Source organism: Lithobates pipiens, unplaced genomic scaffold, assembly GCF_037356315.1.
Source record: "Lithobates pipiens isolate NorthernLeopardFrog02 unplaced genomic scaffold, aLitPip1_a1.2 Scaffold_8, whole genome shotgun sequence".
Classification (NCBI taxonomy): Eukaryota; Metazoa; Chordata; class Amphibia; order Anura; family Ranidae; genus Lithobates; species Lithobates pipiens.
The window spans coordinates 675695950-675720901 of record NW_027507903.1 but is presented as its reverse complement, the minus strand read 5'-3'; the positions used below and the strand labels follow the sequence as shown (position 1 = coordinate 675720901).

At 43.0% G+C, this 24952-nt stretch overlaps 1 protein-coding gene across 1 annotated transcript in view; it reads left to right on the top strand.

Moving 5' to 3' along the window:
- Nucleotides 1-353: 353 nt before the first annotated feature.
- LOC143962521 (uncharacterized) overlaps nucleotides 354-24952 on the top strand; it is a 48886-nt gene continuing 24287 nt past the window's right edge. The window contains exons 1-5 of the mRNA XM_077471795.1: nucleotides 354-498; nucleotides 3282-3362; nucleotides 6677-6787; nucleotides 18833-18871; nucleotides 20333-20374. Coding sequence (XP_077327921.1) covers nucleotides 450-498; nucleotides 3282-3362; nucleotides 6677-6787; nucleotides 18833-18871; nucleotides 20333-20374 — 322 coding nt within the window. The 5' untranslated portion in view covers nucleotides 354-449. The remainder of the gene's footprint in view (nucleotides 499-3281; nucleotides 3363-6676; nucleotides 6788-18832; nucleotides 18872-20332; nucleotides 20375-24952) is intronic.

Genomic DNA, 24952 nt, shown 5'->3' with positions numbered 1-24952 from the left:
AACATATAAAGCCATTCACAACTCGACATCACCAATCTTGTCTCCAAATATCACCCAAACCTCCTCTCAAGACCTCATGCTCTCTAGCTCCCTTGTCTCCTCCTTCCATGCTAATCTCCAAGACTTCTCCAGAGCCTCTCCCATGCCCTGGACCTCCTCTTTAGATAATAAGGTGGAACCCTCAATTACTCCACAAGTCTCCATAAATCATTTCCTGGCATCAGAATATACGGCTACAGTAAAGTTTTTCAGAAAAGCTCCAACTTTTATCATTTAAAGTAACCCTTGATCTCCAGTCAGGGACTTTGCCTAGCTATTTGGATATAGCTGTATCTCTCTTGGGCAGGGCCATCATAAGTCTCCTGAAGTTGCTGAAAGGTGTACACACCTCTAGACGTGAGGAAAGAGCGGACCGTTGTCAGGCCTTTGGAGCGCCACCACTGAAAGCTATGGATTTCCCTGGAGGAAACCATGGGCAGTTTAAGACTTCCAGAAGAGGTAAGTGAGATGAAAGTAGCCCTGCGGAATATTTAACCGAGTCCCATATTGTGAGGGAATGAGCCAAAATAGGGTTTAAAAACTCAGGACGAAATTGAACTGGTAGCTATAAAAGTGACGATAATGGGACGGGGTCCACATCCACTAGATCAATATATGTCCAAAGAGGAGCTGACTCTCCAGCATACAGTTGTATCAAGGGTGCAATCTGCTTCATAGTAGTGCATCAAATTTGGAACTGAAAAATTTGGAAAAAATACACTTTTTTCATGTCGTGCTTCAAAATTGCTCCCGCTCGTGGAAAGGCGACAAACTTTTACCCTTAAAAATCTCCGTAGGCGACGTTTAAAAATTTCTACAGGTTTCATGTTCTGAGTTACAGAGGAGGTCTAGGGCTAGAATTATTGCTCTTGCTCTCTACTGATCGCGGCGTTAGCTCACACGTGTGGATTGACCACTGTTTTCATATGCGGGTGCTACTCATGTATGCGTTTGCTTCTACACGTGAGCTCGGCGGGACAGGGCGCATTTTATTTTTTTCTTATTTTATTTTTTATTTTTACAATGTTCTTTTAAAAAAAAAAATGGTGTCAATTTTATTCCTATTACAAGGAATGTAAATATCCCTTGTAATAGAAAAAAAGCCTGACAGGACCTCTTAAATATGAGATCTCATATTTACACTAAAATGCTGTAAAAAAATTAAAATGTTATCGTCTGGAAAAAAAAATGTGTCCCTTTAAGAGCTATAGGCGTAAGTGACATCCCGCCCTGCAATGGTATGGTGACGGGTGGGGTGCCATCTTCACCTCACTCTTCTCCATACCTAATAGGAAGAAGGATGTGATCGCCTTCGCCGCTGCCAGCGCCTCCGGTAATCGACAGAGGGCACCGGAGAGCGGCAGGAGGGAAGGGGGGGGGGGGCCTCTCCTGCCGCCAATAAAAGTGATCTTGCAGCGAATCTGCCACTGAGACCACTTTTATCTGAAACTGGAGCTCTTACTAAAGAAGAGGATACCGGGGTTATGGTAGCTGCTGTCACTAAAAATTATATCCCTCTTCAAACTAGTGACGTATATCGGCGTGAGCCGGTCCGGAAGTGGTTAAGAATACAAGGTTGTAAAGAACGCAGGACATGTGAGGGGATTAGAGCCAGTAGGACTCGGAAGGCATACAGAAGAAGTGAGAGCAATAATTTTAGCACTAGACCTCCTCTGTAACTCTTAACATTTAACCTGTAAAAATGTTTAAAGAGTCACCTATGGAGGTTTTTAAGTGCCATAGTTTGTCATCATTCCATGAGCATGTGCATTTTAAAGCATGACATGTTTCTATTTACTATCTTTCACATTATGCTAAAAAATTGGGGTAATTATTGTGTTTTTTTTTTTTATATAAAAGGTATTTCATAAAGATAGACCGCTGTGCAAATACAGTGTGACATTAAATCTTGTCTTATCTCGATCTCTCTAATCTTATCTCATCTCTAGGGTCTCCGCAAAAAAAAAAAAAAAAAATATATATTTATATATATATATATATATATATATATATATATATATATATATAAATGTTTTTGGGGGTTCCAAGTTCCATCTGGAATTCAACTGGTCCTATCAGGGAACCCTATACTAACCTGTGCACTGCAAGCCAGCAGTGCTGATCAACCATTGTGTATTCACTGTGTGTTTGGCTTCCTGTTTCCTGCTTGCCTTGTGCTCTATGTTTGTCTGTGTTACCGACCTTGGCACTTGGCACTGACTATTCCTGTCTGCTCGTCATCCTGACCTTCTGGCTTGTCCCCGACCATCCCTGTCTGCCTGTGACCCTGAACCTTTGGCATGTACTCTGTTGTTCCTGTCTGCTAGTCGCCCTGACCTCTGCCTTATCCCCTTATGATCCTTGTTGTTCCAGCCTGCTGCTTCCTCTATCTCCTGTAGTCTACTGTGAGCGTGAGCTGTGAGACCCTAGGGGCCACGACCTCTAGCCAGACGGCAGCGAAGTCCATCCTCACCACTGGAGGCTCTGGTGAACACCTGCTGGCTCTTAGACTCCGCACCCTGGGGAATCTATGCTCTAGCTCCTACTGGGATCTGTGTTAGTGATCCAGTAGACCTTCTTCCTGAACCTCCCAGGGTACAATCCGCAGCAGTCAGTCCTAAGGTCCACTACCTTAACGGTGCACTTCTGTCTACTACAGAGTACATCTGTCACCTGGTCTCAGGTGACCTGACACCCGGACACATTATTCAGACCGGAATGTGGCTCAGAACCGGGCCTGACAGGAGGGTGAGGAGGGCACTATGTGTGTCACATTACTATTCTCTCTGGAGTGCCCAAAAGTGTCCCAGGTCTGATACAATCCTATAGACCAGTGGTCATCAACCCTGTCCCCAGGGCCCACTAACAGGACAGATTTTTAAGATAACTGAAATACATCACAGGTGATATCATTTGCTGCTCAGTGATTGCCGTATTCTAGTCCTTATCTCCCCCAAGGTAATACATAAAACCTGACCTGTAAGTGGGCCCTGAGGACAGGATTGATGGCCACTGCTATAGAGTATACTAAAAAAAAATTGCTGAGTGCCGTTAAAGTGTTCGGGTTTGATGTAGAAGGAAAAATTGGCAACCCTAGCCCATCGGTCACCAATCTGATGGGAGGAATATTGAGCGGAGATTATACATCGTTCTCACAGAGCTCCATTATATCTGCATTGCATTGCTTGAATGTCCTCCCGGGAATCTTAGGTTTTCAAATGAAGGTCTTTGTTCCTTTATAGATCAACTTTGTGAAGACAAGATATATGCCAACACGTTTGATCTCGATGTATGGAGGATGAGGAATACACCCACAGCCAAAGGTAAGTTACTATAATGAGGGGTGTCCTCTTCATCCATTATAGACAGCTGAGGACCCGAGTCTCCATTTATAGGACACGTCTACTAATACTGCTATACTGGATCTATAGCCCAGAGCAACCAATCAGATATCACCTCTTACTATGTCTGTATAGAGGTAATAAAAGCCAGAATCTCATTGGTTGCCATGCTTCAGGATAAATTTCACACCTCAATATGATATACTGTACACTGCATGACACAATGACATGATATGATATAGGTATATAACACAGATGATCCAGGATGAATGTACAATATCTTTATGTGAGCAGAACCAGGACAAGGAGCGGGCAGGAGGGGCGGCTGCCATGGCCTCGTGGTATCATGTGAGGTGGGTGGGGGCACCACAAGGGGGAGGGGATTGGTGTTGAGAAGGGGAATTTGAGGAGCAGCTGGGAGTAAGAATTGTTCTAGGAGGGCAATTCTGGGGAGGCGTGCTAGGAGTGGTGATTTGGGGAGGGGGTGGGGAGGTTGTGTTGGGGGTTGGAGGAAGAGGATTTGTGCTAGGAGAGTGTGCTAGGAGAGGGGATTTGATGAGGGGGGGTTGTTGGGAAGGGGGTGGAGGAAGAGAATTTGTGCTAGAAGTGGTGATTTGAGGGGGGTGGGTGGTTGTTGGGAGGGGGGAGGAGGATTTGTGCTAGGAGAGGGGATTTGGGGGGGTTGTTCGGAGGGGGGGGGGTGGAGGAAGAGGATTTGTGCTAGGAGAGTGAGTTGTGCTGTAAAAGTAATATGCTGGAGAGGGATATATATATATATATATATATATATATATATATATATATATATATATATACAGTGGTGTGAAAAAGTGTTTGCCCCCTTCCTCATTTCCTGTTCCTTTGCATGTTTGTCACACTTAAGTGTTTCGGAACATCAAACCAATTTAAACAATAGTCAAGGACAACACAAGTAAACACAAAATGCAATTTGTAAATGAAGGTGTTTATTATTAAAGGTAAAAAAAAATCCAAACCATCATGGCCCTGTGTGAAAAAGTGATTGCCCCCCTTGTTAAAACATACTATAACTGTGGTTGTCCACACCTGAGTTCAATTTCTCTAGCCACACCCAGGCCTGATTATTGCCACACCTGTTCACAATCAAGGCATCACTTAAATAGGAGCTGCTTGACACAGTAAGGTCCACCAGAAGATCCTTAAGGCTGGGTTCACACTGCTGCGGGGGGAGATCCGGATGTGATTCGCACCGCAAATCACATCCGATCTCCGTAGCGATGCGAGTTCAGCCATACAGATAGTATGGCTGAATTCGCATCGCTCCCGCAGCAAACTCGCACGGGACCCTTTTTTTGGTCCGCAACAGAATCGGATCGCATGGGGGTTCACACCATGCGATCCGATTCCTTTGCGAGTCGGCAGATCGCACTCGGACGGATCTGGGGGTGTCATTAACATATCATTGACACTCCCAGCCGTCCGCAACTGCCGGCGGGAGGTGTGCGATGCGGGAAAACGCCGCGGATTCGCGGCGTTCCCGCATCGCAGCGGTGTGAACCCGGCCAAAAAGCTACACATCATGCCGAGACCCAAAGAAATTCAGGAACAATTGAGAAAGAAAGTAATTGAGATCTATCAGTCTGGAAAGGGTTATAAAGCCATTTCCAAAGCTTTGGGAATCCAGCGAACCACAGTGAGAGCCATTATCCACAAATGGCGAAGACATGGAACAGTGGTGAACCTTCCCAGGAGTGGCCGGCCGCCCAAAATTACCCCAAGAGCTCAGCGACGACTCATCCAAGAGGTCACAAAAGACCCCACAACAACGTCCAAGGAACTGCAGGCTTCACTTGCCTCAGTTAAGGTCAGCGTTCATGCCTCCACCATCAGGAAAAGACTGGGCAAAAATGGCCTGCATGGCAGAGTTCCAAGGAGAAAACCACTGCTGAGCAAAAAGAACATCAAAGCTCGTCTCAATTTCTCCACAACACATCTTGATGATCCCCAAGACTTTTGGGACAACATTCTGTGGACCGATGAGACAAAAGTGGAACTCTTTGGAAGGTGTGTGTCCAAGTATATCTGGCGTAGAAGGAACAAGTGTGACAAACATGCAAAGGAACAGGAAATGAGGAAGGGGGCAAACACTTTTTCACACCACTGTATATATATATATATATATATATATATATATATATATATATATATATATATATATATATATATATATTAATTTTATTTATTTATTTTGGTTGTGCTAGTAAGGATGATTAGGGAGATTTTTGCTAGAAATTTGTTTGTGTGTGATTTGGAGTGGGGGAAGAGGATCTGTGCTTGGAGGAGATATTTGACGGGTAGAGGATTTGTGCTAGGAGGGGGAAGATTTTTTTTTTTTATATTTTTGGAGGGGGGGGGATGTGCTGGGGCATATAGGGGGAAAAAAAATAAAGAAGATTTGACCTGGGTGCTCAGGGGGTAGGAGACATTTTTTTTCTGTTATTTTTTTGTGCTATAAACAAAAAAAGAGCGACAATTTTGAAAAAATAAAGTAAAAAAATATTTTTTTTATTTTTTGCTATAATAAATATCCCAAGAAAAAAAAAATATATATATATAAAAAAAAACTTCATCAGTTTAGGCCAATATGTATTCTTCTACATATTTTTGGTAAAAATAAGCGTATATTGATTGGTTTGCACAAAAGTTATAGCATCTACAAAATAGGGGATAGATGTATGGCATTTTTATTATTATTTTTTTAATTTTTTTTTACTAGTAATGGCGGTGATCTGCGATTTTTAGCGGGACTGAGACATTGCACTGGACAGATCGGACATTTATACAGCGATCAGTGAAATAAAAAATAGCCACTAATTACTGTATAAATGTCACTAGTAGGGAAGAGGTTAACCCTAGGGGGCGATCAAGGTGTTAAATGTGTTCTCTGGGAGGTGTTTGTAATGGTGAGGGGGGATTAGGAGTGTCGGGAAAGGATCTGTGTTTGGAGGGGATATTTGAGAGGTAGAGGATTTGTGCTAGGAGGGGGAAGATTTTTTTTTTCTTGGGGGGGGGGGGTTGAGCTGGGTGCTCATGGGGTGATCATGCAGATTAGTTCTCATATTTTTTTGTTTTTGTTTTGGGGGGGGGGGGATTTTTGCTTACGCGTAGTGCTCATAAATATTGGGGGGGGGTATTTGGCATGTTTGCCCTGGGATCTAGATGACCTTGTCCCGGCACTGCATGTGAGATAAGAATTCTGGAGGATTATTATACCGGCTGATACACGAAGGATTATTCACTATCCTCTCTGTCTGTAGAGATTCCGACTACCCAGAGTACAAAGTACCGGGTGATACTGATCCTGGGGGTCCTCCTAATGTTGGCTTTCCTTGTTGTGGTCATCCTCATCAGTCTCCTCTTCACTTACTGTGAGTATCTCTATTATAATTATTATTAGTGTCATTACATCAAACTATAAGAGAGAGAGAGCATTTATTAGTTGACCATTGAAAGGGCAGGGAAGTACACTGCTCAAATATAAAATGAAAGGAACACTTTGAAAACACATCAGATCTCAATGGGGAAAAGATATCATGCTGGATACCTACACTGATATGGACTGGGTAATGTGTTAGAAACAAAAAGATGCCACATTGTTTGATGGAAATAAAAAAAAAGTTTTAAAAGTGGCAGTTTTTTTTTTAAAGTGAAACAATAAAAGTGTAATATTCCTTTAAATATCATGCATGGGGGTCCCCTTAGCATGCCTGAAAAGTAGCGCATCTTTCCCATGTACATAACAGTGCTGCAGCAAAATTGCATTCCTAAAGGAAAAAATGTAATTCAAAACTGATCGCGGCTGTAATGAATTGTCAGGGCTCGGCAATATAGATTTTTTTTTTGTTTTTTTAAATGGCATGGGTTCCCCCCCCCCAGTCCATTACCAGGCCCTTCGGGTCTGGTATGAATATTAAGGGGAACCCCTCACCAAAATGTAAAAAAAAAAAGTGTGGGGGTCCCCCGAAATCCATACCAGGCCCTTCAGGTCTGGTATGGATATTAAGGGAAACCCTGCGCCAAAATAAAACTAAAAATGGCGTAGAGGTCCCCCAAAATCCATAACAGACCCTTTTCCTGTGGCCTGCCATGTTACATGCCTGGATAAGAGAGGGGATGAGAGAGCACCCCCCCCCCCTCCTGAACCATACCAGGCCACATGCCCTCAACATGTGTTTGTGACCCTATTCCCACAAGGGTCCTCTAGATATGTGCAATTCTTTTAGTTCCGAATTCGTTGTTTAACGAATTTTGACAAATTAGTTAATTCCATAATTTCCAAATTTTTACATTTCCAAATTTCTGGATTTCTGAAAATTCAAAAATTTACGAAATTCAGATTTTTGGAAATTCGGACTTTTGGAATTCGGAAATTCAGAATTCGGAAAAACGAAATTTCGGAATTTCCAAATTTTGGCCATTCCAAATTCGGAAATTGGAAAATGTCAGAAATTGTAAAATTCAAATAATCAGAAGTTTGGAAATTTGAAATTTCAGAAATTCGAAAATAATGAAATAATAACTAACTAATAACTATTAAATTATATGTCTTAGAATTCCCTTTCAAATTTGGCTATAAGTGAATGTAACAAATTCGAATTTATCCGAAGTTACGAATTATCTGAAATTATGAATGCCGCATCTAAAAGAATGGAAGGTAGCGATCTAATAATAATAAATAACAATAATAAAAAAAACTTTTTATTATTTATTATTAATTTGTTTCATTCCATTTGTCTAGATGCAGCATTCGTTATTTCGGATAATTCGTAACTTAACAGATACATTTGTATTCCTTACGTTCACAAGCAGCCAGATTTGAAAGGAAATTCCAATACCTATAGTTTAATAGTTAGTTATTATTAGTTATTATTTTGGACTTTACTGATTTTCTTTCTTTTTTTTCAGATTTTTGGATTTTCACATTTTTGAATTTTTGAATTTTCGGATTTCCAAATCTTCAAATTTCCAAAAAAAGCAAAAAAAAAAACGAATAAAACGAACACATTTTTTGTCAGTGCACACGTCTAGGGTCCACTGCAGGAGGTGAGAGGCAAATATTACCAGTGGCGGAGGTTCTTCAAAAAGTTACTTATTTGAGCGATCCGCATCAGCACTTTATATGGAAACTTACTATTGGTGCTTGTGATTCGCGATTTTGATCATTTTAGATTTAGCGCTGCACTATTTTACGCCTAAAGTAGCTGCCTCTCTCCTGGAATCTCCTCCTTGCTCTTGAGACTGAGCTCGAAGACAGAGCAAACCATCTGGCAATGGCACGTATTGTGCCATCCTGGAGGAGTTGGACTGGCTGTGCAAACTCTATAGCATGGGTCTTCAAACTACGGCCCTCCAGTTGTTCAGGAACTACAGTTCCCATTATACCTAGTCACGTCAGTGAATGTCAGAATTTTACAATGCCTCATGGGATGTGGAGTTCCGCAACAGCTGGAGGGCCATAGTTTGAAGATCCCTGCTCTATAGGGTCCCAGTATTGCCTCATGCTACCAGTACTGACCCTAGCCAAATGCAAAATTCGGGAAAAACCGTCAGAAAAGATGAGTAGGGGAAAAAATGCCAGTGGCCTCCACCCGTAAAACCATTCCTGTTTTGGAGGTCATCTAATTTTTGCCTATCTAGTGCACCTGTTGTTAATTTCATTAACACCAACGCAGCTGAAACAGATTAACAACCCCCTCTGCTACTTACCTGACCAGATAAAAATCCCAGGAGTTTAACTGACTTGGTGCTATCTCTGGTGGCGCTCTGATTAAAAAAGTGTTCCTTTCATTGTTCTTGAGCAGTGTATTTACCATAATGGCACTCAGGGGGTTTGGCGCCTAGGGTGGTGGGGTTAAAGAAGACAGTGCCAAGCTTGAAAATTTACAAATTGTGATAACTTTTGCTTAATTATTCTTCTCTGTTCTTCTCACCTCTGGACACTGATAATTGTATTCAGGAAGAAAATATAAGGGGGTGGCAGAGGGGGTGAGGGATTACAGGGGATGTAAGGGTAAGGGGTGTAAAAGATGTTAAGGAGAAATACACACAGGGCATGTAGGGTTCACCAGATGCAGTGAAGCTGCCACTGGAGGTCCTTTTTACTATGCTAACATCAAGTAATCCATATATGATAGTATTGCTTGAAGACATTTTACTTACCGCCTTGCCCATGTTTACTTGACCAGTATAGGGGCAAAAAAACAGTACAAGGTAAAATAATAATAATGTAAAATGAAAAAAAAAAATGTACAAAACTTTAATCTGTATATAATATAATAACAATAAAAAAAAATTAAAAAGTTTCAATGGTGGGTGAAAACATGTCACAGGGAGTCTGTGTATATCTGACAAATCAACTGCTGTCAGATGGACTCAATCTGGAGGTTGGACAGCTGCCTGATCGCTTTCTCCCGGTAATAGCTAGCCCTGGGCACGTGCCCCTGGTATGTATCCCAGGCTCCGCTTGCCCATCTGCAGTCTTTTCACTGGCATGGCGAGTGTCACCGGGTAGAGGGGAAGGAGCAGTAGGGACATTGGGTGCGCCTACACAAAAACATAGATTGCGATACACATGTTACATATCGTTGCACAAGCTAGAGTGAGATCAATAATTTTAGCACCAGAACTCCACATAGATATGGAAAATATAGGGTACTGAAGTTTGTCGCCATTTCATGGATACACACAAATTTAAGGCTTGACATGTTGGGTATTTATTGAGCGCTACCTTTTTTATATTGTACAAAAAAAAAAATGGGTATTGTATGGTGTTCGTGTACGCTAAAATAAATGTAGGAGGAGGCTTACCTATGATCGCAGCTAGAAATGGCAGCAAGGTTGGCGTGGCCTGGACATGGTTTATTGAAGCGGCATGTTGTAAGAGCTCCCAGTTTCAGCCTTTCCTTTCCAGGCAAAATTCAGCCTACGCACAGGTATGATATCAGCCAAGAGAAAGAAAACAAGAGCAGTAACCCGGGTGACCCGCTCCAGCAAGACTACCGGCGAGATACAGTGATATTTTACACAGATAAGAAGGATCTCTCCCAGAGCTAGAGTGGCCGCACCATGACGCACCCCACGTGGCTCCCCACAGGAGGCCCAGAATTGAGATGAACATGCCCTGTCTCCCAGCCCATCCACTTCCCCAGACTGACCTTTGGATACACCGACGGTACTGTAGTCGGAGATGGTGTTCTCCACACAGACACCCGAGACAAATCTGCTGGACCAGGACATATGGTCCTTACTGAAAGCCACTCCCCACCAGAAAAGACATCGAGGCATTGATCCTCTGCCTGGAGGAAACCCACCGCTGCGATATCCAGGAGGTGAGGGAAGATGTCACTAGCCTTGCGGACAGAGCGACGGCGGGGGAGGCATCTTTCTCCACCCTAGAGCGCCGAGTTACGGCCTTGGAACAATCCTGGGATATCCATTAAGACACCGCTATTTCTCTACAGCTCCACCTGGAGGATATTGAGGACCGGATCCGCCGTAACAACCTGTGGCTCCGCGGGCTCCCAAAGGGTGCCGGTATCGAAAACCTGGGAGACACCGTCATGGCAATTGTGGCCACAAAATTTTCGGAAACCCAAGTGGGACACTTGAAATTTACAGGGTCCATAGAGCCCTAGGCCCCAGATCAATGGATCCGAGCAGACCACGAGACGTCGTATGCCGGTTACACCACTACACACAGAAAGATGACATCCTGTGGAAGGCCTGAGAACACAGAGATGTGTGGAACTAGATGGGGAGCAGATCGGGATCCTGTCAGATTTCTCCAGGGTGACACTGTAACGCAGGGCCCTACTGCGTCCTGTACTAGAACTTGCAAAGGAAAATGGGTACGCCTATTGCTGGGGATACCCGCTAGCGGACACGTTCAGGAAAGACACATCGGCTTTCACCCTACAGACACCGACGGACCTCCCATCGCTCTTCCACTACCTTGAAGCGGACCCAATACCGGTTCCAGACTGGCTACGAATTCTCCCACGTTCTGCCGACAGATCGGGCATATCCACACACCAACCGCAACCACGCCAGAAGAAATTTCCAGAGGAGACCCTAGGCAACCTCAAGGAAAGAGCCGTGTGAGTAAACATTTCATTGCAATCCCTACCAGATGTTCCCCCGAAGACTCATACCTCTTATTACTCCCCTATCCAGCCTGTGCCTTAGACAGCCCATACGCCTACAGGTATTGATATTGGCAAGATCCTTAGGTGTTAGACGAGGGGTACACTCCACTATACAGGCAAAATACAAGGCAGAGACGGGGGAGACTTGGGGACCTCACGGCCCCTCGATCTGTGATTGAATGAAAAATGAAAATGCCAGTTATGCACAATTTAATGTAATTGTTTGTTGCTGTTTATGTTTATGCCTGTTGCTACCTCGTTTATTATTATAATTGATATCTAAATACTGTCATGTGACATATTTCTAGTTGCTGGGGGGGAAGATGGGATCGGGGGTCTTTTCCCGGCATCTGACCACTACCCCATTTAGGACCATGCTCAGTACCCAGTCGTTCACTGGGGAACATCTTAGCAAGTTCTTGCTGTAACAGTATCTTCTACCCATGCTCTAGTAGCGGCCTCCTAACTTCCTATTTCCTCTCTTGAGGTGACACACCTCACTCCTTTCACCACATTTCTTCACTCACACCTCCCCTAACCCATCTACATTTCTTGAACACACCCAACTTTACCACACCGGTACCTGACACCTTACACCCCCCTCCCCCCACCTTTCCCCCAAGAACATGGATGAACTTATATTGTTTCACTAAATGCGAAGGGGTTAAACATCCCTGAAAAAAAGCATGAAAGCAGATATCATTCTACTGCAGTAAACACACTTTAGAGAAAACACACTGCCCATACTCAAGAACAAATTTTACCCCACGGTATACCACTCCACCCACTCAGAAGCTAAGTCAAGAGGAGTCTCTATCCTAATTTCGGCTAGAATACCCTGGACACACTTAGATATGAAGACAGAGCCAGCGGGGTGCTACCTATACCTAAAAGGCCTGATTGGAGACGTGAAGGTGACCTTTGCAAACCTCTATGCCCCAAACTACCATCAAGACACCTTTATAAAATGCCACCTAGAACAGCTCCTGAAATACACAGAAGGGCAACTAATTAACGGGGGAGACCTTAACATCCCCTTGACCCTGGAAGAAGACACCTCATCAGGATTGTCCTCAACCTCCCAAGACACACGCAAATTAATCCATACATCCCTTCATGCCACACAATTGATTGATAGCCTGGCGTCTATTCCACGCAACTATACATTCTACTCCCAACCTCAAACGTACTCACAAATAGACTATTTCCTGATCCCCCACAACCAACTACAAGCAATCAAAGACACTGCCATAGGGTCCATTACTTGGTCAGACCATTCTCCCGTCAGCCTGTGGTAGGCTCATGATCAGACTTCCATAAGGCACAAGGGAAGCCATGGAGATTGAACGAGAGCCTGCTAAAGGATCCGAAAGTATTGGCAGAAGTGGTAAAGGAGATAGGACACTACTTACATACTAATGACACCCCTGACATTGAGGCAGGGGTTGTATGGGAAGCTCACAAGGCGGTGATCCGTGGAGTACTCATTAAATATGGGTCAAGAATCAAAAGACACAGATCAGCTTACAGTAACTGACCTCTCTACTAACCAAACTACAGACACTAGAGGCAAGACACAAGCAGACCCCATCCAGTCCACTGGAAAATGACCTTGATACCACCCGTAAACAGATCACTGATCTTTTAAACGTTAAAGCTAAGGTGGTGCTCCAAATTTGTCACAAAAAATTCTACAAGTTGGGCAATAAATGAGGGAGACTGCAGGCCCAGACCTTATGAGCGCAGAAACTAGCATCCTACATACCACACATTATATCCCCTATGGGGCAGAAATCATCCCTACCTCAACATATCACACGGGCATTTAAATCTTACTATGAATCTCTCTATAATATACGCACAACGCAATCTTCCCTAAGGCAGACGATAGATTACATAGCCTCCACTCTTATGCCTTCTGTACCAGCTGAAGCCGTGATCTACTAGAAGACCCTATTACGCTGCCCGAACTCCAATTAGCCATAGGAAATACTAAATCGGGAAAGGCACCGGGAACGGACGGCCTTACTACCCAATACTATAAAACCCTATTCCCCTCTTTAGGAAACCACCTAGTTAAACCAATGACCTTAGCAAAGGGAAAATACTACACAGTTCCACCCTGCAAGCCCAAACATAATTAATTCCAAAATAAGGTAGAGACCCGGCCCAATGCGGATGCTACTGACCAATATCCCTACTTAATACTTACCTTAAATTATTTATCAAGATAATAGCCTCCAGACTACAACAACATCTACCCTACCTTATATACCTAGACCAAGTAGGTTTTGTGGCAACCAGAAAAGCCAGAGATAACACCACTAAAGTATTAAACCTGTTACATGTAGCCAATCACACCAAAACTCCATGTGTTTTCATTGGAACAGACACCGCAAAAGTGTTTGACCAGGTAAATTGGCATTTTATGTTTGTGACACTGAGACACATAGGGCTAGGCAGCAATATGCTCAATTGGATTTCCGCTGCCTATTCAGACCCGACAGCAAGAGTGACCTCAGACCTCATTTCCAATCAATAACAGGACTCGACAGGGATGCCTACTCTCGCCCCTACATTTGCGTTGTCCCTAGAACTGTGTCATGTGAGACTGAACCCTGATAATAGGCCAGTCACAATATAAAGTATCGGCATACGCAGATGACCTAATGTTCTCACTCATAAATCCGACTATATCCCTACCAAACCTGTTAAGAGAATTAGAAACATACAGATTACTCGCCAACCTAAAAATGTATTTCACCAAATCAGAGGCAATGGGTGTTGGCATATCACAACCACACCTCACACATCTCCAAGCTAGCTTCAACTTAAAACAGACAGACAAGGTTTTGAAATACATGGGCATGCTCATCCTCCCGAAATTTTCACAACTTTATGATCTCAACTCCCCCCCTTCCTGAAAATGATTAAAACTCTACTTAACCAGTGGCACACTGGCCTTCATTCCTGGTATGGCCGCTGTAATATTCTTAAAATGACGATCCTCCCCAAATTCCTTTACCTCTTACAAGCCTTACCTATCCACATCCCTGCAGGATATTTTAGACAAGTGCAATCAGCATTTATAGAGTTCATATGGGCCCGAAAAAGACCTCAGCTCAACAAGAAAATGCTCTCCCTCCCTAAACAACATGGAGGCTTAGCGATGCCGGACATCAGCACCTATTACCATGCTGTACAGTTAAGTAGACTAATAGATTGGTGCCGGGACTGGGAAACCAAACTAACGCCTCAAAAGGAACAAGACCAAAGTGAGATCCACCTCCATAGAGCCCCGTGGTGCTACTTAACCCTCCCGATAAGTATTAAACACCACCCCCTGATAGGCAACACCACCAAAGTATGTGCACGCCTTATCTCCGAAACTTCTCTCTCATCCCGAAATTCTCCCCTATGTCCCATACTGGGTAATCACCAATTTAAACCAGGCGTGCATGATACGGTCTTTCATGGTCCCTAAAGTGACTCGGGCCTCTACCAAGCCTCCCACTTCTGTATAATAGGACACTGGAAGACTATTACAGAATTCCTGGACCACCTGGACTTCCTAAAATCTCTTCAGCTCAACTACTAGCCCCCGCCAAACGATGCTGAAGGAACTCTGTACAGAAACTGCAGTCCTACAACACACACTCTCACTCACCTACACCTTGATAATCACACCCCAGTGGAACACCAACCTCCAGGCCTCATTAAGTGGGAAAGAGAACTAAACTGCCAGTTTAATGCCAACAAATGACACCACATCCTCAGATTTACACATAAGTCTTCCATCTGCACCAAAATACAAGAAACCAACTACAAAAAGGTGGTATGGAACCCCAATGCTACTACATACATTCTTCCCCACAACATCAGATATTTTCTGGCGCTGCCAGAGAGAATGGGGAGCCCTGATACATATCTTCTGGGCATTCCCTAAGATGAGACTTCTGGAGGGAAGTTTGCCGGGTAGCACAAATTCACAGACCGCACCATTCCAGATGTCCCTGCTTTTTTCCTACTTCATGCATCCGACATTCCCAAACGTATCTATAAGAAATCAGTGATACGCCACCTCTTAGATGCAGCTAAAACCTGCATTCCACTCTACTGGAAATCCCCACACCCACCGACCACTGACCTATTGCTCAAAAAAGTAGACAACATCAACAAAAAAGGATGACCTTATTCTCACAGCCCAAAAAAGACAAGACACATACTCAAAAACATGGAAACTATGGAATCTATTTATATACTCAGACGAGGGCCAAGCTCACAGAGGAAGTAACCCAGATGCTTAAAACATGCAAATTAGCCCTACACACTGCTACATACTCATAGTGACATATCCTCTGGAAAACAAACTAAACAAGAAACCCCACAGATCCATGTTCGTGGACCCCCCTCCCTATAATCCTAACCCCCCCCCCCACTGTCTCTCCCCTTTCATAGTATCATTTACTTTCTCTCTATCCACTCTCTAAACTACCTCTGTCTCCTTATACCTCTCACTACTCAGAAAAAGGAAAGGCATTGAGTCCGTAGGAATATAAGGCACCTACATCTCACACCTCAAGAGTGCAGAAACGTTCCTACAAGGCAGGGGAGTACAGGATAGACCTGCAAGAATTGTATAACAAGAAAGCTTTGAGCAGTAATGCCATTACATTCCCTATACTCTCCTCGCCTACACCAGCGCGAACTGTGATAAAATGTAACAACATGAACGACAAATTCATGCAGTTCTTGTTTTTGTATTTGTACACCTGTTATTTTTCACAGTACTGTTAAATTGCAGTCCCTGTGGAGCTTTTTCCCCAGAATAAAAAAAAGAAATGGCAGCAAGACAGGGCAGTGTTATTATAATGGGGGATATTAATTACCCCAGATATGGACTGGGCGGAAGCAATTGCCCATTCATCTAAGGCTCACATTTTTTTTAAATATCTTGCAGGACAACTCCGTGGGTCATTTGGGGAATGCACCAACAAGAGATAATGCATTACTAGATGTACCGAATACAAACAACTTAGATGTGCAAATACAGGGCAACTTAGGAAACGGCAACCACAGGTCAATAAATTATGTATAAAGCACAGAAATATGAAGCACAACGGTAAAACAAGAACACTGAATTTCAAAAGGGTCAACTTTCCTAAACCTCTTTTTGCTAGACAATATTAAATATGTTAAAATCCTAGAAGCAAGGAACACTGGGGAACAATAGGAGTGCTTCAAGAGCATACTAAATAAAAGGTATTGGCCAGTGCATTCCAATGGACAATAAGTATAAAAGAGCTAAAATAAATCCAGGGTGGCTAAACTCTAACCTAAAAAATGCATATAAAAGCAAAAGAAAAGGCCTTCAAAAAATATATAAGGCTGAAGGGTCATCATCAGAATTCCAACAATACAAACAATGCATTACTAGATGTACTGAATACAAACAACTCAGATGTGGAAATACAGGGCAACTTAGGAAACAGCAACCACAGGTCAATAAATTCTGTATAAAGCACAGAAATATGAAGCACAAGGGTAATACAAGAACACCGAATTTCAAAAGGGTCAACTTTCCTAAACCTCTTTTTGCTAGACAGTATTAAATATGTTAAAATCCTAGGAGCAAGGAACACTGAGGAACAATAGGAGTGCTTCAAAACCATACTAAATAAAAGGTATTGGCCAGTGTATTCCAATGGACAAAAAGTATAAAAGAGCTAAAATAAATCTGGGGTGGCTAAACTCTAACATAAGAAATGCATATAAAAGCAAAAGAAAAGGCCTTCAAAAAATATATAGGGCTGAAGGGTCATCATCAGCATTCCAACAATACAAACAATGCAATAAGAAATGTAAGAGTCAAGGAAAAGACTACAAGCATAAGCATTGAACCTATTCTCTCTGGAGAAGAGACGCTAGAGAGGGGATATGATAGCGATGTACAAATACCGTACTGGTGACCCTAGCATAGGGAAAAAAGTTTCAGTGAAAGGGAGTTTAAATAGACACACGGCCATTCACTGAAACTGGAAGAGAAGTGGTTTAACCTTAATCTGTGTAGAGGGTTCTTTACTGTCAGAGCAGTAAGGATGTGGAACACTCTTCCACAAGCGGTGGTTTCAGCAGGGAACATTAATAGTTTCAAAAAGCTTTTAGATGGGTCTCCTAAACGATCACAACATATAGGGATATACAATTTACGATTGACATAAACACATAGACAAAGAGGGTCTGTACTTTAAATGAGGTGTCTATATTGTAGCTAATCAAAGTAAAACAAAAACAAGTATTTATTTGTTTGCCATGATTCTTTATTTTCAGTGTATATTGACTTAGGTAATATTGATAGGGCCCTAATATAAGGTTATATGTTTTTTTTTTTTTTTTGCAGAAAGGCTTCCCTTTAAAGAATGTGGACGGAGGCTTTGGGGTTTTAGATTTCTTTTGGTGTTTTTTAGATTTGTATTTTATGTGGGGAGCATTTTTTTCAAAATTTGGGATGTTCAAGCCCATTATTCACTGGTTATTGGCCATCTGTACTTGGCACCATCCCACTGTAGAGAAAGGCAGATGAAGTCATTGTCAGGGGGAATGCTGTGATATCTTTTACGCCGCATACACACGACCGGTTTTCCCATCAGAGTAAACTCTGATTGTTTTTCCGGCGTAGTTCTGCTGAAACGGACTTGCCTACACACGATCACACCAAAGTCCGATTGTTTAGAACGCAGTGACGTACAACACGTACGACTGGACTAGAAAAAGGAAGTTCAATAGCCAGTCGCCAATAGCTGCCCTTGCGTCATTTTTGGTCCGTCGGAACAGCATACAGACCAATGTTTTTTCCGATAGAAATTGATTCCATCGGAAAGATTTAAAACATGTTCTATTTCTAGGTCTGTCAGAATTTTCGAAAGAAAAAGTCAGATGAAGCCCACACAGGATCGCAATATCTGATGAAATAATTTCCGTCTGACCTTTTCTGCCGGAAAGTCCGACCGTGTGTACACAACATTTGAAGTAATAAATACCTATAAAAATTACAAGGACACATTACTAAACATTTTACACCCACCATGAAACCCTGTGAATGATGAGAGGTCCACTTTAAAAATGATATGATGAATTATTGTAAGTGAATGAGGTCCTGCGATGCCCACAGTGAAGATGTGTTGACAAATGGGTTTAGATATTTCTGTAACTGCATTTGCTCATCTGATCTCTCCAATGGCTGAGGGTTCCATTTCTCTTTTCTTTTAGATAAAAGTGCGCAAAAGGAAATATTACAGCTGAAGAATGGTGAGTGTTTATGAACCGAGGTTTACTTTTGAGAGGATTCAGCAGCTACTTCCATATTGTCAGCAGTAAAATGTCTGTGGAAAAAGCAGAAGACATAATTCTGTGGAGGAGGAGGTAGTGGAAGGAGATCCTGCATACATAATTCTGTGGAGGAGGAGGTAGTGGAAGGAGATCCTCCATACATAATTCTGTGGAGGAGGAGGTAGTGGAAGGAGATCCTCCATACATAATTCTGTGGAGGAAGTAGTGGAAGGAGATCCTCCATACATAATTCTGTGGAGGAGGAGGTAGTGGAAGGAGATCCTGCATACATAATTCTGTGGAGGAGGAGGTGGTGGAAGGAGATCCTCCATACATAATTCTGTGGAGGAGGAGGTGGAGGAAGGAGATCCTCCATACATAATTCTGTGGAGGAGGAGGTAGTGGAAGGAGATCCTCCATACATAATTCTGTGGAGGAGGAGGTAGTGGAAGGAGATCCTCCATACATAATTCTGTGGAGGAGGAGGTAGTGGAAGGAGATCCTCCATACATAATTCTGTGGAGGAGGAGTAGTGAACTGCTTTTGTGCATTGATGGATTTCCGCCCTTGAAGATATGAAAGTTTACACAATCATGTCATATTTCCATTTACAGTTAGCATACAGCCATTATATACTATACCTTTCTATATAACACAGCTGTGCCTCCCAATCATGGAAATATGTGTTCTTGTGAGTTTTCAAGCACTCGGCTACTGAATGCCGAGACAGGCTGTCAGGATTTTGCAAGCTCCCTGTTAAAAAGCCAAGATCAGCTATTATATACCATAATCATTTTCTATTTGTTGATTCTTTGACTACCATTTTCAGGACTCGCCATTTGGCCCCAGTGCATCTTCAGGTTACACTCTGCTTACGCTGGGGGGCTAAGAGTTTTGGGCCTTTTACTACTATTATTCTTTCAAATATTCTTTTTTTTTTTTTTTTTTTTTATCTGGCATGGATGTAAAATATCCTATAAAACAATTATACTAAGAGTTTTGGAGCTCAGAAATTTGCTGGCACACCTGTCTTAATTCCTGTTGTTTTTAATTACAATACTACGGAATGCTAATTCAGTAACTCGCCCAAATAAAAATCTCTTTTGCTAAATACTCACCCCTGAGGAAGGAGATACGTGTACTCCGAAACGTGTTAGGTGCAAAAGTACTGTATACTACTGTATGTACCCTGGTGACAATGTTGTAAGTGCATTCCCTATGCTACATATTTTATACTACATATTTAATAAAATAAATAATTTTTGTATTCAAAATACTTGTTTATCTTGTACGTGCCTTAAAAGTCCAACACTAGGGGTTTTGTCTTTTAGTTGCAAATACTGGATGTGGCAGTAAGAAATGCATAAAATTGCCGTTCTATATACATTTCTTTCAAGCATCAAGGAGCATTCACTTATATGAATTCTTTTCCATTCTCAGATAAAAATATTGAAGAAGAAATTACACAACTTAAGGCTAATTGTAAGTATGTAATCACCCCTGATTGCTTTTGCAAATGGTTTCATGAGGAGGTAGTGGAAGGATATCCTGCATACATAATTCTGTGGAGGAGGAGGTAGTGGAAGGAGATCCATTCCTCATACATAATTCTGTGGAGGAGGAGGTAGTGGAAGGAGATCCTCCATACATAATTCTGTGGAGGAGGAGGTAGTGGAAGGAGATCCTGCATACATAATTCTGTGGAGGAGGAGGTAGTGGAAGGAGATCCTGCATACATAATTCTGTGGAGGAGGAGGTAGAGGAAGGAGATCCTGCATACATAATTCTGTGGAGGAGGAGGTAGAGGAAGGAGATCCTCCATACATAATTCTGTGGAGGAGGAGGTAGTGGAAGGAGATCCTCATACATAATTCTGTGGAGGAGGAGGTAGAGGAAGGAGATCCTGCATACATAATTCTGTGGAGGAGGAGGTAGTGGAAGGAGATCCTGCATACATAATTCTGTGGAGGAGGAGGTAGTGGAAGGAAATCCTCCATACATAATTCTGTGGAGGAGGAGGTAGTGGATGGAGATCCTCCATACATAATTCTGTGGAGGAGGAGGTAGTGGAAGGAGATCCTCATACATAATTCTGTGGAGGAGGAGGTAGTGGAAGGAGATCCTCCATACATAATTCTGTGGAGGAGGAGGTAGTGGATGAGATCCTCATACATAATTCTGTGGAGGAGGAGGTAGTGGAAGGAGATCCTCCATACATAATTCTGTGGAGGAGGAGGTAGTGGAAGGAGATCCTCATACATAATTCTGTGGAGGAGGAGGTAGTGGAAGGAGATCCTGCATACATAATTCTGTGGAGGAGGAGGTAGTGGAAGGAGATCCTCCATACATAATTATGTGGAGGATGAGGTAGTGGAAGGAGATCCTGCATACATAATTCTGTGGAGGAGGAGGTAGTTGAAGGAGATCCTCATGCATAATTCTGTGGAGGAGGTGGTGGTGGAAGGAGATCCTGCATACATAATTCTGTGGAGGAGGAGGTAGTGGAAGGAGGCCCTGCATACATAATTCTGTGGAGGAGAAGCGTAGTAATTATGGATGAGTTGAACACCCCCCTGTTCAGTTTGCAGCAGAACATACAAACAGACAAAAAATTTCTGCGAACACCGTTAAAGTCTATGGGACACTAACATGAAAAATCAAAAGTGCTTATTTTAAACGCTTATGTGCAAGTTTTTTGCCATAAAAAGTGTTTGGGAACCCGGGTCCTGCCCCAGGGGACATGTATCAATGGAATTATTTTTTTTTTAAAGCAGACGTTTTTTCGAGAGCAGTGATTTTAAATAATGCTTAAAGTGAAACAATAAAAATAAAATATTCCTTTAAATATAATGCCGGGGGGGGGGGGGGTCCTCTTAGTCTGCCTGTAAAGTAGTGCATCTTTCCCATGTTCTTAACAGTACTGCAGCAAAAAGATATTTCTAAAGGAAAAAATGTCATTTAAAACTGCTTGCGGCTGTAATGAATTGTCGGATCTTGACAATATAGATGGATATTGAAAAAAAAGGTGTGGGTTTCCCCCTCATACATTACAAGGCCCTTCAAGTCTGGTATGGATTTTAAGATGAACCCTGCGCCAAAATAAAAAAAATGGATTTGGGTCCTCTTAAAATCCATACCAGAGCCTTATCCAAGCATGCAACCTGGCAGGCCTCAGGAAAACGGGAGGGGTGGTGCGAGAGCACCCCCTCTCCTGAACCATACCCAGCCACATGCCCTCAACATGGGGAGGGTATTTTGGGATCCCCCCCACAACCCTAGCCCAGTGGTTGTGGGGGTCTGCAGGCAAGGGGCTTAATGGAATCTGGAAGCCCTCTTTAACAAGGGGCCCCAGATTCCGCCCCCCATGTGAATGGGTATGGGGGTACATTGTACTCCTACTCATTCGCCAAAAAAAGGCAAAAAAGTAAAAAGCTCAGGTGGCAGTTTTTGACAAGTCCTTTATAAAAAAAAAAAAAAAAAAAGTCCCACGATGTCCATTCATCTTCAATCATGGTGCAGACGGTCCATTTTTTTGCTTTGGCAGCTGTTATATAGGAAGGGGGGGGCCATCCGGTGACATAACCGGATGACCCTGTCCCATCTGACATCATGTGATGTCATAGTAGGGCGGGGTCACCCATTTATGTCACCGGGGGGCCCCGCCCTCATCTATATCACAGCTGTCATTGGGAAAAGGCTGCAGTCATTGGGGACACCTCCCATTCAGGTGGAGTGTTTCAGTTTTTCTGTTTTTTTTTCTCTGGATCGTCGGCGCTGTGATTGAAGATTGATGAACATTGCAGAACACTATTTTATTTTTTTAATAATGGAATTGTCAAAAACTGTCTGCTGTCATTTTTACTTTTTTGACACTTTTGTTTAACCCCATACCCATTAACGTGGGGGGCCGGATCTGAGGGCCCCCTTGTTAAAGGGGGCTTCCAGATTCCGATAAACCCCCCCACCCGCAGACCCCCACAACCACCAGGCAAGAGTTGTGGGGAAGAGGCCCTTGTCCCTATCAACATGGAGACAAGGTGTTTTGGGGGAGGCCCAAAGTACCCTCCCCATGTTGAGGGCATGTGGCCTGCCAGGTTGCGTGCTTGGATAAAGGTCTGGTATGGATTTGGGAGAGACCCCCACGACTTTTTTTTTTGTTTGTTTACATTTTGGCACAGGGTTGTCCTTAAAATCCATACCAGACCTGAAGGGCCTGGTATGAATTTTGGGAGGGACCCCCATGCCATTTTTGTTTTAATTTTGGCGCAGGGATCCCCTTAATATCCATACCAGACCTGAAGGGCCTGGTATGGATTTTGGGAGGGACCCCCATGCCATTTTTGTTTTAATTTTGGCGCAGGGATCCCCTTAATATCCATACCAGACCTGAAGGGCCTGGTATGGATTTTAGGGGGACCCACATGCCATTTTTTAATCATTTTGGCATAGGGTTCCCCTTAATATCCATACCAGACCTGAAGTGCTTGGTATGGATTTTGGAGGGGACTCCCATGCCATTTTTTTTATTAATTTTGGTGCTGGGTTCCCCTTAATATCCATACCAGACCCACATGGTCTGGTAATGGACTGGGGGGGGGGGACTCACAGCATTTTTTTTTCAATGATTTGTATGTATATTGCAACAATATTTGACAATACATTACAGCCACGACCAGTTTTAAATGACATTTTTTGCTTTAGAAATGTAAGAAGCCTTAAATAGTGTGGGGAGTGGACTTAGCCCCCGAGCCATGATTGGACAAAGGCACTATGCCTTTGGCCAATCATGGCTCTCACAGCAGAGCACGCTGTGATTGGCCAAAGCATGCAGGTCTGGTGGTAGAAGTGGAAGGAGATCCTGCATACATAATTGTGCGGAGAAGTAGGTAGTGGAAGGAGACCCCAAAGACATAATTCTTTGTGATAGAGGGGCAGTAGGATGAGTCCCCACATATATAATTAAGTAGAATAAGAGAGTAGTGGGTAATGGGTAGTAGGGAACTGCTTTTGTGCCTGGATGGATCGCTAAATCATATAGCCATCAAATTGTGCAACAATTGAAAAATCGTGAACAGTTAGTATCCTCTACACATAAATTAGTGTACACTTGTGTCATAAATAACAAGATACATATATAAATTATAAATTATAAATGCAAATCACTCATTCCTTGCGGTATAAAGTCACATAACATATGCCTATAATAATATAGGCACTAAAAAAACTCTACACAAAACACACACCCAGTGTATGAACAATAAGTCTGAGTATATAAATCACAGCAGACTACTTTTTTTATAGAAAACTGTGAACAAAAGTCCTCCACAAATAAACCATAAAGAATCAAAAAAGATCCATTGCTGGGTCCATTGCAATAGTGCTTGAGCCACCACCGAAACACAATTAAATTTGCCGCTTACCAGAAAGGCATGACCCCCCACTACAGAGGGTCACAAAAGGCCTTTAGATATGAACACGTCTTCCAGCCTGGCAGGGTCCTTAGTGTTCTCCCTGCATCGCCACTCCAAACAAGGGTTGTAAAGTAAACACTCCCAGGGGTCTTTCTTATAGATCCAAAAGGACTCGGGGTGGAGACATCAAAGCAGTGTATAAAAGATCAGAAAACCTTAAGTCCGTTGCGCTAGCCGGACGCACAGACCCGTTCTCCTGGAACTATTACAAACACGAGGTGACGTTTAGCGTATCACTCAGCCCTACGCGTTTCGCAACAAAATTGCGTCATCCAGGTGCACGAGCGGCACGCTGCGTCACCTCCATTTATATTGTCTCTAGCCCTCCAGGCCTCACTCTGAGCACCCGGCTATTCCCGCCAAAACCAAGCCTCATTCCTATGTCCAAATCTGATTTGTCGGGACCTCCCACCAGCCTTGATCTCACCAATAAAATTGGTGGGCCAATCGGGGACTTGCTAAAGCCAGGTTACATTTCAACCCCCCTGAAAAAATGGCCAATAGCCGATGTTCTTAGTACCAGAAACAGCTGCTATTGGGTGGATGACCTGATGCAGAGACCACTCACAATATATATTCCGCTAAATTT